The sequence below is a fragment of the Pseudonaja textilis genome, unplaced genomic scaffold (genome assembly GCF_049901715.1).
Source record: "Pseudonaja textilis isolate UNSWEBS1 unplaced genomic scaffold, rPseTex1.2 PTEXSCF20, whole genome shotgun sequence".
In the NCBI taxonomy this organism is placed as follows: Eukaryota; Metazoa; Chordata; class Lepidosauria; order Squamata; family Elapidae; genus Pseudonaja; species Pseudonaja textilis.
In genome coordinates, this window is record NW_028262864.1 from 1,728,980 (window position 1) to 1,744,567 (window position 15,588).

A 15,588-nucleotide genomic window follows, 5' to 3' on the forward strand; every position below is an offset into this window, starting at 1 on the left:
TCTTATTTTTCCCTTTCTTGGTTGCTTTTTTAAGTTCTGAATTCTCCATTTTCTTTCCCCCCTTTCTCTTTTCTTCCTCAACTAAGATTATTTGTCCATTAAAGATGGCTTCTTCTTCTTCATCCCAGCCTTCTTGTTGTATTTCTTGGTAGGTAGAAATCGCCATTTCTAAAAAGTGAAAAATAGATCCAGAAGAGCCCTTGCCTTCTTGTTCCTCTTCTTTTAGCTTTTGAAACTCCATTTGCAATTCTTCAACAGATAATGCCATTTTTTTTTAAGAACAACCCAAATGTTTTTAATCTTTCAAGAAATAGTTCCCAAAAATCCCAAAGTCACAAAGCAATCCAAATCAGAACGAACTGTTTCATTTAGCACTTTCTTCTTTTTATATTTTCTCTTCCTGGGGTAGAATTCAATTACACAGTTCCAAAGTAATTTTTTAGAAGTCTTATTGCTGTTTATTTCTAGTCTTATAAACTCCAAGCAGTCTCCTTCAGTACAATCTTAAAATAAGTTATTTATCTCTTCCCTCCCACTTATAGCAAAAAATTTGTAGTTTTTAATTCCAATGTTCAGAAATCTTTTATCCCCTTGGCTTTAAATTTCAAGTTTAGTTACCTTCTGTGCCCAAGCAGGTTTTTCAGATTTCCATCTGCTATTTCTGTGGGGAGGGAGAGTGAGAGAAAATAACTTTCCCTTTCAATTTTCTTCCGCTGCTTTTACAGTCTTCTTGGGAGACAATGTATCATTCAAGCAATTAAATTTCCAGGGTGTTTAAAGGTTCCTTGTTGTCCCGGTTCAGCCAAAAACTTTCACTTTCTCCGACTTCCTCCTGCACAATCTTACCCGGCTGCAGGCTTCTTTGTGGCAGCCATTGCTGACCGCCGCTCCACCGCCTTGGGAAAAAGGAGTTTAGCCGGCTGAGGAGGGGGTTTGCGATACTCCCAAGCCCCTACCCGGATCTCCTCTATCTTCGGTTGCCTTTACGGGGCAACCATATCCTCCAGATCCAGCTGGATTGGAGGCACTTCGGCGGCGAGCGCAGCAGGAACCGCGCACGACCGTGGATTCCTGCCGCCGCCAAAGCCTTGCAAACCAGAAGCCACAACTGACTCATAGTTATGACGGTTGCAGTATCCTGGGGTCATGCAATCCCCTTTTGCGACTTTCTGACAAGCAAAGTCAATGGGGGGAAACCAGATTCGCTTAACAACCATGTTACTCACTTAACTGCTGTGATTTCACTTATCAACTGCAGCAAGAAAGGTGGTAAAACCGGGCAAAAATTCACTCGATAAATGTCTCGCTCAGCAACAGAAATTTCGGGCTCCGTTCTGGTTGTAAGGCAAGGACTACCTGTATAGGACGAGGTGATGAAATATTAGCAGAAATAAACAAACAAAGCAGAAACTTTGGAGTGTGCCCATTCCTGGTTGGCAGAGAAACCTGGTAGATCTGGGTCAAGGCCATATAAAAATAAGAGTAATTCTCAGATCAGTAAACCTGGAATAAAGTGATTGGTGTTTTACTAAAGAGGCCAATTAAGCAAGCTCCTCACTGCAAATTGAATGGAGATTAAAAGGAGATGTTTGTTTGGTGATGGTTCTGCCTTGAGGACTGAGAATTGCACAGCTATCACTCCACCTTCTCCAAACATAAGGGTCAGTTGGTGGGATACTTAATCTGGCCCATGGGGCTGCCCTGGAAACAGCAAAGGACTGGCCTTCCCAAGCTCTGTTTTTGCTGGCAGAGGGTTGCAGGAGCCAGCACAGCTGAAAACGGAGCTTGGGAGCCCCTTTTCACTGGCAGAGTGCTCAGGCCACCACAGGCACCCTCGATGTGAGTGATGACAAGGTGGCCACACCCACCCTGGCCACACACCCCCAGGTCAAACACAACCCTGATGCGGCCCTCAATGAAATCAAGTTTGATACCCCTGTCCTAATGGGTCAAGAGATGGGAGGCCCTGCTTGATAAGCTTCAGGGTAGCTTTCCCAATGAAAGTGCAGAGTAGATCAACTAAGATGATTAAGGGCCTGGAGACTTAAACATGTGAAGAAATGGTGGCAGAAATTGGGTATGGCCAGTCTAGAAAAAAGAAGGACTTGGGGGGGACATGATAGCAGTATTTAAGTATTTGAGGGGCTGCCCCAAAGAAGAAGGGGTCCACTTATTTTCCAAAGCACCAGAAGGCAAGATCAGAAACAACAGATGGAAACTCATCAAGGAGAGAGGCAACCTGGAGAAACCTCCTAGCAGTGAGAACAATTCACCAGTGGAACGGCTTGCCACTAGTAGTTGTGGATGCTCCAACATAGGAAGTTTTTAAGAGATCGGACAACCAGTTGTCTGGAATGGTGTAGGGTCTCCTGCTTAAGCAGGTGGGAATGGACTAGAACAGCAGTCACCAACCGGTGGGCCGCGGCCCACTGGTGGGCCATGAGAAAATGTTGGTGGGCCACAGAGAAATCTCACCCCCAGAGCACCCCCCGCAAAGCAATGAAACACAAGGCTGCACTGCCCACATGGCCCGCGGGAACCCTCCCCACCCACTCACTCCTTACCTGGCAAACTTGCCCAAGAACAGACGAAAGGTGCCCTGCCCAGCCTCAGTGCTCAACCTCGGCACCGCAGGCCATTTGAGGTTGAGCATTGGCTGCTTTTAATGCCCTATGTCTAGAACCACACAGTGATGTTTCTGCACGCTTGACCAGTTGGATGGGGGACTGACCACTAATGGAGGGATCCAGCAGCCTCTAAGGCAGCGGCCCACTGGTGGGTCGTGAGAAAATTTTGGTGGGCTGTAGGGAAATCTCACCCCAGAGCACCCCCAAAGCAATGAAACACAAGGCTGCACTGCCCACATGGCCCGCGGGGGAACCCTCCCCACCCACTCACTTTTTACCTGGCAAACTTGCCTGCTAAATTTCTGTTTTTCCTTTTTCCTACCATCATCTGTTCTGCTGTGCATGGAGATTTAGATTAGCTAGGAAGCAGGAAATGGTTGGATTTCGTGCTTTCTAGCTAGTCTTTAGATCTTTGGCTCTGCTTTTAAGCACAGCTGAACCTCTCTTAGGACTGAAGGTTTGCTTGCAAGTAAATTCAGTGCAGATTCACTGTAAGCAAATTTGAGAGACTGAGCTAGATGATGGCAGATAGATACATCACTGAACGATTCTGTGAGCAACTCAATCTGCCTGCTTTGCCTGATTTTGGGTAAAAGTTGCTCTTTATAAAAATATATATATATATTTATAATATTTACATATAAGCCATGCCCAGCCAGTCACATGACCACCAAGCCACACCCACAAATTAGGCCACACCCACAGAACCAGTTAGTGGTCCCTGGGATCTAAAATTATGAGTTTGGTGGTCCCTGAGGCCCAAAAGGTTGGTGACCCCTGCTCTAAGGGACAGGTTGGATGGGGGAGGGAGGGAGGGATCCTGCAGCCCTCCTAAGGAAAGATTCCTGTGTGCTTGACCGGTTGGTTGGATGGAAGGATGCTGGGGAGGTCTGGCCTTTAGAAGGGAGGGCTCCTAAAGCCTCTAATGGAAGTTCCTGCACGCTTGACCAGTTGGATGGCAGCTGGTCTTTAAAAGGGATGGCTCCTGCAGCTTCTAATCTAAGGTTCCTGCTGTGCACTTGACCGGTTGGATGGATGGATGGGGGGTCCGGCCTTTAGAAGGGGGCTCCTGCAGCGCCCACCCACATGTATTGGGGACGGAGTATCCCAAAAGTGGGGGGGTTGGGTCGGGGGTTAATTCAAGGTTGGCAACCCTGGACTAGAAGACCTCCAACTTTATTCTGTAAGTGGAAAATAAGTTCAGCATTTGGACCCGTTGAGGGCATGTAGAAACCATCTCTAATGTCATCTCCTCTTTCGTTTGTAGGCCCTGATGCTCGAAAACCTCCAGAAGCATTCAACCCCCCACACCACCTTCCAACCCAATTCTCAGGTAAGATGTGCCAGCCCATCCTTTGTCTGTGGTTGAGCCAGTCCTGGGTCTACCTACTTCCTTTTTTTGTCCCTCTCTCTTTGCCAGTTGACATGGAAATTAATCATAGAGTTTGGCCTCCTTGTGGTCCCAAATAGAAGATTTAATTACCAGTTATCTCCTGTTTCCCTTCTGTGGCTTCCATGCCTGAGTAGCGTGTCAGGCCTTACTCTAGATCTGTTCATCAAATTTGGCAACTCCCATAATTCCACAGCATGGCTGGCTGAGGAATTCTGGGGGTCAAAGTGCACAAGTCTTAAAAGTTGCCAAGTTTGGAGATCCCTGCTGTATATTGGTGTTTCCCAACCGTAATCATTTTAAGATGTGTGAAGTCCTTGGCGGTCTCTGAGCTTGGTTGCTTTCTTGAAGACATTTCATGACCCAACTATGTAACATCATCAGTGCTAGAAGGGAGTGGAGATTGGGGAGAGGAGAAGGAGGGAGAGGAGAGGGAGGGAAGGAGGATGATTGTGGGTTTTTTGGTGCTCTCTGAGCTTCGTTGCTTTCTTGCAGGTGTTTCATTACCTGACCAGGTTACATCATCAGTGGTAGAAGAGAGTGGGGATTGCTCTCTGTTCATATGCAAGTCACTTGCCCTGTCAGTGTTGGTAGGAGTGTTCTTGGGCTGTTCCAGTTTCCACTGGGAAACAGTGAGCATCCTAGACCAAACCAAGTCCAAAAACTCTAGAGAATTCCTGGAAGCCTGGCACTCAAACAAATCAGCCATCAACAGGCACATAGTGTCAGTCTCCGTTTGGTTTTGTAGAAACTCTGGCAATAAACCACGTTATTCACAGTTCTTTGTGGATAGATGCATTTATTATCACTCGTTTCTTCCCAACACGGCAACAACAGCAATTCCGAGTAAAGCCAGTGCTGAGAGCATCTGCCTCTCAGCGCTTTTTATTATGCAGTCCCAACCCCGTTCGGATAACTAACATCCGCCCTCCCCATTTACCCTGCTCGCCTCCACCCCGCAATGTTAAATGCAGCTAATAGCTGAAAACCATTCCCCTCCCACGAGCAATACAACTTACAAAACCTCAAGCCGCATCCTAACCAACTGTTCCATTTTGGTAAACTATTTCGCCCCGCTGTTCCGTCCCATTGAGCTGTCGTGTCTCGTCTTGGTAAAATGAGAAGGAGAGGAGTGATAAAACCCTCCCCCAAACCATTCCCTGTCAGATTGTTGTGCAGATAAGGGATTGATGGGTCGAGCCAGTATGGGAACTGCAGGAATGGAGGACCTTTCTCGATCAAGTCAACGTGTTGGAAATGGCAGGAGCGTAGGATCTTTCCCCAACCAAGATAACGTGTCGGGCTTCACACCATAGGACGGGTCGGCAGGATTTTTGAAGCCTGACACATAGAGATAAGCAACATCTACATATCATTCAAAAGAGACAATCAAAAAGCCAAAATGGAAACAAAAAGTCCAAAACCAGCATTCAGCCCCTAGATGACCGGAGATTAACACTAATATTAACACTAGACCAGTGGTTTCCAAACATTTTCAGTCCACCGCCCCCTTGGTGTTACAAACTCATCCTCAGTGCCTCCCAACCAGGGGTGGGATTCAAATTTCTGTGGGCGTGGCCTAATTTGAGGGCGTGGCTTGCTGGTTATGTGACTGTGTGGGCGTGGCTTGCTGGTCACATGACCAGGTAGGTGTGGTTTGGTGGTTATGTGACTGGGTGGGCATGGCCAGGTGACTGGCAAACCAAATACAAGTGGTCCTCACTTAATGGCCGGTTGTTTAGTAAGTGTTCTAATTTATGACTGGCCTCCCCAGAGCTACTTGACCTGTTTTTGGAGTTTTGACAGCCATGCACACACATACACACACACTCCCTTCTAACCCTGCTGGAGCAGGTCATTGGAGTAGAATCGTCAAAGCATCTCTGATTAGATTTTAGTAGTGAATAGAATCTAATCAGAGATGCTTTTGCCGATTCTTGTTGATTTGTTTTATTTGTATTTCTTTGTTTTATGTTGCTGAATTGCATTGACATGGGTGTCCCTTCTTGTGCACAGCCCAGAAGCTTTTGTGCTTCTTTGCAGCAAAAGTTACTGATCTCTGGCTCTGCTCTACTTTTCAAATGCTCTGTCACTGTCGCATTCTAGGTGCCTGCCCTGCAGGTCCACCCCATTGAGCCCGCTGCACCAGAGGGACCTGCCCAAGCAGAGTGACGGGGAGAGGGTGCAAGCCGTTTTCCACCCACCCACGCCCCCAACCCCAATTGTGCCTCCATGCATGCACGCCCCTTGCCAAGCTACAGAAGGCTGCGGGGGGGTGTGTGTCCCAGACCCTGGAGTGGGTGGGTGGGTGCAGGAAGACTCCTTAATCTGGATTGCAACCGGGGAAGGGGTGCAAGGCTGTTCCATTTTTCACCCACCCACGTACCCTTTCCCCAATTTTCCTGGCTTGGGGGAAAAAAAACCAGCGCTGCTCACCCCCCCACCCCATCAGTCTGTTCCTGTGCACAGGCCCACAAGCTCCCGCTCACACACACACACACTTTGCACCGACAGGGCATCCTTCCCCCGCCTCCCCCCTTCACTCCCGCCCTCCACCATGCAGGCACCCTTCTCCATTTGTTACACCTGCTCCTGGCCAGTGGAGGCACAGCACGCCCGGCCCCGCCACGCATCCATCCCATTAATCCTGGCGCCGGAGGAAGAGGGAGGTCCCGCTGCAAAAGCACAGCTTGCTTCTTCCAGCATCCAGCATTGCACAGATACCACTGCACGGGTGGGCTAACCGGTTGCTTCCCCTGCCGCCGTTTTGTGCTGGCCGGAACTGAGCAAGCGATGTTCCCAGCGCCTCCACCGCTACCGACCCTGGTCAGCCACCCCTTCAGGCCACTGGCTCCTCCTCTGCCGCCTCGTCCGCCGTCCGATGCCCTGGCCAGCGAGGCAGACCTGGCCGGCTGCAGCAAGGAGGAGATAGTGCACCGTTTGCGCCGGGAGGAGGCTGAGAAGCTGGCGGCACTTGGTGCAACACAGCTGGATGATCCAGGGTGTGAACCGGCAGCTGCAGGAGCACCTGCGCAAGATCCACGAGCTGAAAGACGTCAATGGGCAACTGCAGGTGGAAAACTGTGAGCTGCGTGACCTATGCTGCTTCCTGGATGAGGACCAGCTGAAAGCCAAGTGCCTGGCCTGCCACTGGCAGATCTTCAGGCATCACACTGCGCAAGTCCTGTGCTACGAGGTGGCCCGCTGCCTGCACAAGCTGGCCAGCTTGGAAGGGCTGCTCACCCCATTGAGCCCCTTGCACCGCTCTGGTGCAACAGTCAATGGGGTGAACCTGAGGGACCAGCGCCTTGAACGCCCCCTGCCGTCTCTTAGCGCCCACAGGCAGAGGTGCTAAAGCGGCAGGGGCATCGAGGCGTCGGCACCGCAGGCTCATTCCTGCTGACTTCACCACTTGAGCCGGCACCCGAATGGCAGCACGTTGGGAAAGTAGAGCAAAGCTGCTGCCACTGCATTCGAGGCGCCCGGCTCCAGAGCGGTGGAAGTCAGTGGGGTGAGCCTGCAGTGCCGATGCGTCGAACGCCCCCCTGCTGCCTCTTAGCGCCCCCCTAAGGCATCCCAACACCCCCCAGGGGGCGATACCGCCCACTTTGGGAACCACTGCACTAGACCAACAATCCAGAAGTAAACAATACCACAATGAAGGAACTACAGACTTGAGAGAACCAAGTTAACGGGAAGCAGCCCAGTCAATAAACCACCAAGAACATTCCCAGCAATACTTGTGGGGTAAGACACTAGTACATAAACAAGGAGTAAACCGTACTCCCTTCTACCACTGATGATTTTATCTAGTTGGATCATTAAATATCTGTAAGAAAACAGCCAAGCTCAAGAGATCACCAAAGATCCCACAGCTCGCCTCTTGTCTGTTTATATAGTACTGGCTTGTCCCTCACTTATGATGACCCGTAGTCTCTCAAAATAACCCAAAACATACATTAAAGTCCAGTAAAGCTTTCAACTTAACTTCACTGTTTTATTAGGCACAGTTTAAAGTCACAAAAGTAAATAATGAGGCAAACAGAAAACCAAAACAAACTGCATTGACGAGAGTTCTGAAGCAAGCCAAGATAACTAATTATAAACTCCAGGAAAATAACCGAGAAAAGTCCATGGGAAGAACGCCAGCAAAGATAAATCTCTTTCAAGGTGAACGCTAATTGACTTCAGCAATTCTAACTGCGCAGTTGCAAACTTATATACATAGTTCCCACCTGCAAGCCACGAGGAGGATCATGGTAATCTCCTCTTGAGTAGACCTCGCTTTTCCCTGATCCTCTCCTCCCTGCGTGACCTAGGATGGATAGGGGATGGACCTGGATCCTTCTCTGACTGCTCAGCCGGCCTCTGCCCTTCCCCAACCACCTCCACCACCTCTGGAGACACACCCGCACTCCCTGTTGGCTGTTCCTCCTCTTCCTCAGAGTCAGACTCCACCAGGGGCATGACATCACTCCTCCTCCTCTCAAGCCCCATTCCCTTCTGGCCTTATAATGTTACCTAGTTGGGTCATCAAACATCTGCAGGAAAACTGCCAAGCTCAGAAAGCAGCAAGGACCCCTCCTACTTCTCCTCCTCCTTCTCCCAAGCCCCACTCCCTTCTAGCCTTATAATGTTACCTAGTTGGGTCATGAAACGTCTGCAAGAAAACCACCAAGCTCGGAGAGCAGCAAGGACCACCACCACTCCTCCTCCTCCTCCTCCTCCTCCTCCTCCTCCTCCTCCTCCTCCTCCTCCTCCTCTCAAGCCCCATTCCCTTCTGGCCTTATAATGTTACCTAGTTGGGTCATGAAACATCTGCAAGAAAACCACCAAACTCAGTGAGCAGCAAGGACCCCTCCCTCCTCCTTCTCCTCCTCCTCCTCTTCCTCCTTCTTCTCCTCCTCCTCTTCCTCCTCCTCACAAGCCCCATTCCCTTCTGGCCTTACAATGTTACCTAGTTGGGTCATGAAACGTCTGCAAGAAAACCACCAGGCTGAGAGAGCTCCAAGGACCCCTCACTACTCCTACTACTTTTCTTCCTCCTCCTCCTCCTCCTCCTCTCAAGCCCCACTCCCTTTTTGCCCTGATAATGTTCCCTAGTTTGATAATGAAACGTCTGCAAGAAAACGTCCAAGCTCAGAGAGCACTAGGGACCCCTCAGCTCAACCTTGATCTACAAATAATCTCTTCTATTGGCATTTTTAAAATGCATAGACTTCCACTCCCAGGATATTCTGGCAGTTGATGTCTGCCCATTTTAAAATGTTTTAAGCTTGAGCAACGCTGCTCAAGGTCAGAATCCTGTTTCCTAAGGTTTGGATCTAAGGCAGGGTGTTCCACTCTTCTGAAGCCTGTTTTGTCTCCCGCGTCCAACCAGATCGGGGAGGAGATGAGCCAAAATACCATCATCAAGCAATACCTGGAAAAACAGCAGGAGCTGCTGAGGCAGCGTCTGGAACGGGAAGCTCGGGAGTCTGCCGACCTAGAAAGTAAGTGGAGTTTGCCCCATGTCCTCCCTCCCCTCCTTCTTTTAAGCCATAATACATGGGGGAAACCCAGCTTGTTTTTGAACCAAACTCATCTTCATTCTTCTTCTGCTTTAAACTTCCTTCTGAGCTCTGTCCGATCAAGAAAAAACATCTTCGGTAGCCAAGCAACTAAAAATTGCCTTGCAACAAACTGACATGTTATTTCATTGATCGATCAATCGATTTGCATCTCACCTTTATTATTTTTACAAATAAGGTGGCCAACATATCCAACACACCTTCCTCCTTTTTTCCTCACAACAACAACCCTGTGAAGTGGGTAGGGCTGCAAGAGAGGGACTGGTCCAAAGACATCCAGCCAGTTTTGATGCTTAAAGCAGGACTAGAACTCCCACTCTCCTGGTGATTGACCCAAAGTCACCCAATCAGCTTTCATGCCAAGGCGGAACTAGAACCCAATGTCTCTTGGCGATTGGCCCCAAGTCACCCAGCCAGCTTTCATGCCTAAAGAAGAACGAGAACTTATAATCTCCTGCTTTCTAGCCCGATGCCTTAACCACTAGACCAAACTGGCTATTCGTTTTTCTTTTCTTTTACCTTTCCCTTTCTTGTCTTGCCCTTTCTTCTCTGTTTTGTTTTCTTTTTTCCCCCTTTCCTTTCCTTTCCTTTCCTTTCCTTTCCCCTCCCCTCCCCTCCCCTCCTTCCCTTCCCTTCCCTCCCCTCCCCTCCCCTCCCCTCCCCTCTCCTCTTTCCTTTTTGTCAGATTGGGCTAAGGGAAGGGACTGACCGAAAGGCACCGTGAAAGTTTCTGTGGCTAAGGGAGGTCTGGACCCTGGATCTCCCTGGTGCTAGTATAATACCTTCACTGCTACCTATATCTAGTCCTTGACTTAACAATCATTCCTTTAGCGTTCCATTCAAAACCATTCAAAGTTACAACAGCCCTGAAAAAATGGTCTTCACGCTTATAACCCTTATAGCTCTGCTTAGAAACAGACATGCTGGTCTCAACTGTTGTCACCACCTGCCCTAATTCTTCCTCGGAGAGCCTGTCTTAGCATTAAAACAGCTGATGAGAATCATCCTTCAGCTGAGAGATTATTTTTTAAGAAAATGTATGTGAATGCCCAACTCTCTGTGACTCCAGCTTCCTCATTCCTCTATATATTCAAGTTGGACAGTGATTAACATTTATATGTATTTATATGTATGGGTGTAGAAATATAATATGCATGTATGTCTATGTCTGCATACATGTATATATGTATCTCTCTCTGTGTATGTCTCTGTCTCTTTCTCTTTATGTCTCTTCTCTATCTCTATTTTTGTGTCTCTTTCTCACTGTCTCTTTCTTGCTTTCTCTCGCTGTCTATGTCTCTGTCTCTTCTGTCTCCCCTCTCTATCTTTGTGTCTCTTTCTCTCTGTCTCTCTCTCACTCTCTGTCTCTGTCTCTCTTGTCTCTGTGTCTCTTTCTCTGTTTCTGCCTCTCTATGTCTATATCTCTTTATCTTTCTGTCTCTCTTCTCTCTATGTATCTTTGTCTCTCTCTGTCTCTGTCTGTTTCTTTCTTTTTGTCTCCTCTCTTTGTGTCTCTTTCTCTCTCCCTCCCTCTCCCTCTCTGACTCTGTGTGTGTGTGTCTGTCTGTCTGTCTGTCTCTATATGTATGTATGTATAGCATATCTAAACAGGTAATCCTCGACTTACAACCACAACGGAGGCCAAAATTTTGGTTGTTAAGTGAGACATTTGTAAGTGAGTTTTGCCCCATTTTGCCACCATTGTTAAAGTGAATCATTGCTGTCAATAAGTTTGTAACCTGCTCTTTAAGCAAACCCAGCTTCCCTGTTGACTTTGCTTGTCTCAAATGGGGATTGGCATGATCTCAGGAGACAGTAACGGTCATAAGTCTGAACCCATTGACAAGCATCTGAACTTTGATCATGTGATGGTGGGGATGCTACAAAGGTCAGTAACTCTGAAAAACGGTCCTGTCACATTTTTCCGGTGCCTTGGTAACTTTTGCATAGTCAATAAATGAACTATTGTAAGTCAATTACCTGTATGTGTGTTAGGTAAGTATACACTTTTGAGAGTGGACAACAGAATTTCATTTTTAATGTGTGCTTCTGTGCCCACGGGGAAAAAAAAGACAGTAAAGTTCTGAGCTGGAAATATACCATATTTCCCCAAAAATAAGACCCTGTCTTATATATTTTTTTGCCAACAAAAAAGGCACCAGGTCTTATTTTGGGGGGATGTCATCCACTGATTAACCTCACTTGCGCGTGTCGCCCCCGGTTTTGCTGGAACTACTATTTCTGCGGCTGGCAAGGCTTTCCTGAAGGACTCTGCAGCCCATAAGAGAGCGCCGGATCGATCCAGAGCTTTGTTATCATCTACAGAGGCCTTCAGGAAAGCCTTACCGGCCTTGCAGAAGAAATGGGCCAGCAAGGCAGGTGTCGGGGTGTGCAAGGCCTGGCTACAACTGTCCAAAGGTAAGTAATAGGGCAGCTCCATCCCCCCATTCCCACCCTAGCTTAATTTTTACCTATGCACTCTGGAGTGGGTGGGATCTTAATTAGGGCTTATTTGGGGGGGGTAGGGCTTATATTGGGTGCATGTTAGGAATGATAGTCACTTAACTGTTGGGTTGGCAATATATAAACCAGGAAAGTCATTTAATACTGTTGTATCTTTAAGAGAATGCTGTAATTGTGATTGGCTGAGGTTCCTCCAACAGCCATTAGATGGAGCCAAAAACCTGGTTTGTTCTCTTCTTGCATTTTCCCTGTTGCCTTTTGCCTGATTGTCGTTCTGCTTGGATTGCTGTGAGTCTTGCAACTGTTAGCAAACTCCGTTTACTGAACTTTGTTTATGATACTGGACTTCATTTTTGGATTATCCCTGGACTGATTGTATTGAATACTACCTGCTTTAACCGTGTATGATTTGGACTGTTTGTTGGACTTTGTTTACCCGTTTACTGGAAGTAAAACCTACATTTTACTGTTCAGTGTATCTGTATGCTGGTTGTGTGTTATTCAACACTACTCTCAGTACGTTTCCCTGAGTACACTCATTCTCCTAATGGGGAATACCTCAACAGTGCACATGTAAAATCAAGTTATGACTTACTTTCAGGGTAGGTCATATTTTCGGGGAAACGGGGTAATTCAGCAGCATAGTTGTTAATTGAATCCGGCTTCCCCGTTGATTTCTCTCATCAGAAGGTTGCAATGGGATCGCGTGACCCCGTGACAGTGAGTGTCATAAATATGAACCGGTTTGCTAAACACAGCTGAATTTTGATCATGTGACCACGGGGAATGCAGCAATGGTTGTAAAGGGTGAAAAATGGCAATAAGAGACTTGTTTTCAGTGCCATTGTAACTTCATATGGTCACTAAACAAAAACCAAGCATGGCCTGAAGAGAAATAATTTTTTGCGATCCCCTCTTGCAACCTTCCAACGAGCAAGGTCAACAGGGAAGCCCATATTCATTTAACGACCGGGTTACGAACTCATTGACCACAGTGATTCACTTAGCCGATGTGGCAAGAAAAGGCATCAAATGGGGGCAAAACTCGTTTAACAAACGTCTCACTCAGCAACAAAAATCTTGGGCTCAATCCTGATTGCAAGTCGAGAATCACCTGTAAGGTACAGGTAGTCCTCAACTTACAACAGTTCATTTAGCAACCATCATGGTTGCAAGTCGAGGACTACCTGTATTTTATGAGTGTAAGGCCCCCCCAGAGTTACCCCATAGTAAGATGAGCGGCCAATAAATTTTATATAAGAAAATAATAAACGTTTTGTTCTTTCACCAGGCAAAAGCTACATCATCTCACGCAAGAGGGAAGAATCGGATGAAGAGGAAACCCAGAAACCAGAACAGCATCTCTCTCGCGTCAGGCAGGTAAATGACAGGAGCACAGGTGGGACGGGAGGGTTCAGCCAGGTCAGAGTCCCATGTGTCTCTGAAGAGGGAGGTGGAAGGGGCCGATGGGCAAGGTGATCGGAAGGAACAGGTGAGAGGGTCTCCCCATGTTTGAATAAACATTTTTCTGGCCACATTCGGGAAGCCATTGGGTGATTTCCTGATTATTATTTTTTTCATCCTTTTGTGCTTTTCTACAGCCAAGAAGGAGGGCTTAAAGCACCTGTTTTCCCTTAATTCCTCTTTGAAAATAGGTGACAATTAGCACCACTTGTTATTTGGGGTGGGTGAGTGGCTGCTGGATGTTGGCAGTTTGGGCTGCGGGGGGGGATTGTTGGCTGCTAAAAGAAGCTTCATAAATGGTCCCTTCAACGCATCATAGAATAGTATAGAATACAATAAAATAGAAAATAATAGAAAATAGAACAGAATAGAAAAAAAAATAGAACAGAATAGAATAGAATAGGGAAAGGAGTGGACTGGAGTGGAATGGAATAGAATGGAATAACAGAGTTGAAGGGGCCTTGGAGGTCTTCTAGTCCAACCCCCTACTTAGATTGGAAACCCTATACCATTTCAGACAAATGGTTCTCTTCTTAAAAACTGGTGTTGGAGCATTCACAACTTCTGGAGACAAGTTGTTCCACTGCTGTAACTGTCAGGAAATTTCTCTTTAGTTCTAGGTTGCTTCTCTCCTTCATTAGTTTCCATCCACTGCTTCTTGTCCTGCCCTCAGGTGCTTTGGAAAATAGGTGGACACCCTCTTCTTTGTGGCAGCCCCTCAACTATTGGAAGATGCTATCATGTCCCCCCTAGTCCTTCTTTTCATCAAACTAAACACCCCCAGTTCCAGCAACCGTTCTTTGTATGTTTTAGCCTCCAGCCCCCTCATCATCTTGATTGCTCTTCTCTGCAGTCTTTCTAGAGTCTCCACATCTTTTGGGGGGGCTCTGTCATTGTACAGGGGAATGATTGAGTCTGTCATCTGCACCTCTGTAACGGTATGGTTTGGCATTGCAACCAAACAAGACAAAGACTTCAACGGATAGTTAGGACAGCAGAAAAAAAAACCATTGCAACCACCCTGCCTTCCATTGAGGACCTGTATATTCTATGGGTCAGAAAGAGGACTGTAAAAATATCCCCTCACATCCTGGACATAAACTGTTCCAACTTCTTCCCTCGAAACGACGTTATATGGCATTGCACGCCTAAAACAACTAGACACAAGGAGAGTTCCCCAACCCTCCTGTGTCATCACTCTGCTAGACAACTCATTCCCACAACACTGAGAAACTGCTTAGTAGGGCTTTGTTATTATTGTCTTTCTCTTCTTTCCTACAACCTGTTTCCTTATCGTATGACAACTTTGTTGCTTCTAGCTTACAATTTATATGACAAGTAGTCCTGGACTTACAAAACTTCGTTTAGTGACTGTTCAAAGTTACAATGGCACTGAAAAAAGGGACTTAAGACCATTTTTCATACTTAGGACCTTTGCCACATCCCCTGTTGTAAGTCAAGGATTACCTGTATATTTTTAGCCATGTTGTATGACTGTAGTTAGTAGTATTATCCTTCTCATCTTCTCTACTACCCCTTCTTATCAGTATCATTATTATGATTGTTGTTACTCTGCTGTTTTGCATATACAGGTTAGTCCTCAACTTACAACAGTTCATTTAGTGATGGTTCAAATTTACAACATCAATGCCAAAAGCAACTTAGGGCCACTTTTCGAACTTACAACCATTGCAGCATTCCCCACGGTCACCATGATCAAAATTCAGACGCTTGGCAACTGACTCATATTTATGATAGTCGCAGCGTCCTGGGTGGGTCACGTGATCCCCTTTGCCGACTGTCTTCTGAGCAAAGTCCATGGGGAAGCCCGATTCACTTAACCGTGTTACTAATTTACCAACTGCAGGGATTCGCTTAACCCCTGCAGCAAGAAAAGTCATAAAATGGGGCAAAACTCACTTAACAAATGTTTTGCTTAGCCACAGAAATTTTGGCGTCAATTGTGGTCGTACATTGAGATCTAGCTGTACGCTGAGAACTTTTGCATCCAAGACAAATCCCTTGTTGTGTCTAATCACACTTGTCCAATTACCATATTTTTTGAACTATAAGA

The 15,588-nt window shown here is 47.0% G+C and overlaps 1 protein-coding gene and 1 pseudogene across 3 annotated transcripts in view; both read left to right on the forward strand.

Annotated features, from left to right (window-relative positions):
- Positions 1-15,588, forward strand: part of LOC113450251 (apoptotic chromatin condensation inducer in the nucleus-like) — a 98,137-nt gene that overhangs the window by 14,971 nt on the left and 67,578 nt on the right. For all 3 annotated transcript variants that reach the window (XM_087918905.1, XM_087918904.1, XM_026721406.2), the window contains exons 2-4: positions 3,895-3,960; positions 9,398-9,509; positions 13,342-13,430. In XM_087918905.1, the coding sequence (XP_087775031.1) occupies positions 3,895-3,960; positions 9,398-9,509; positions 13,342-13,430 (267 nt within the window). The remainder of the gene's footprint in view (positions 1-3,894; positions 3,961-9,397; positions 9,510-13,341; positions 13,431-15,588) is intronic.
- On the forward strand, positions 6,811-7,372 carry LOC148123739 (coiled-coil domain-containing protein 85B pseudogene; annotated as a pseudogene).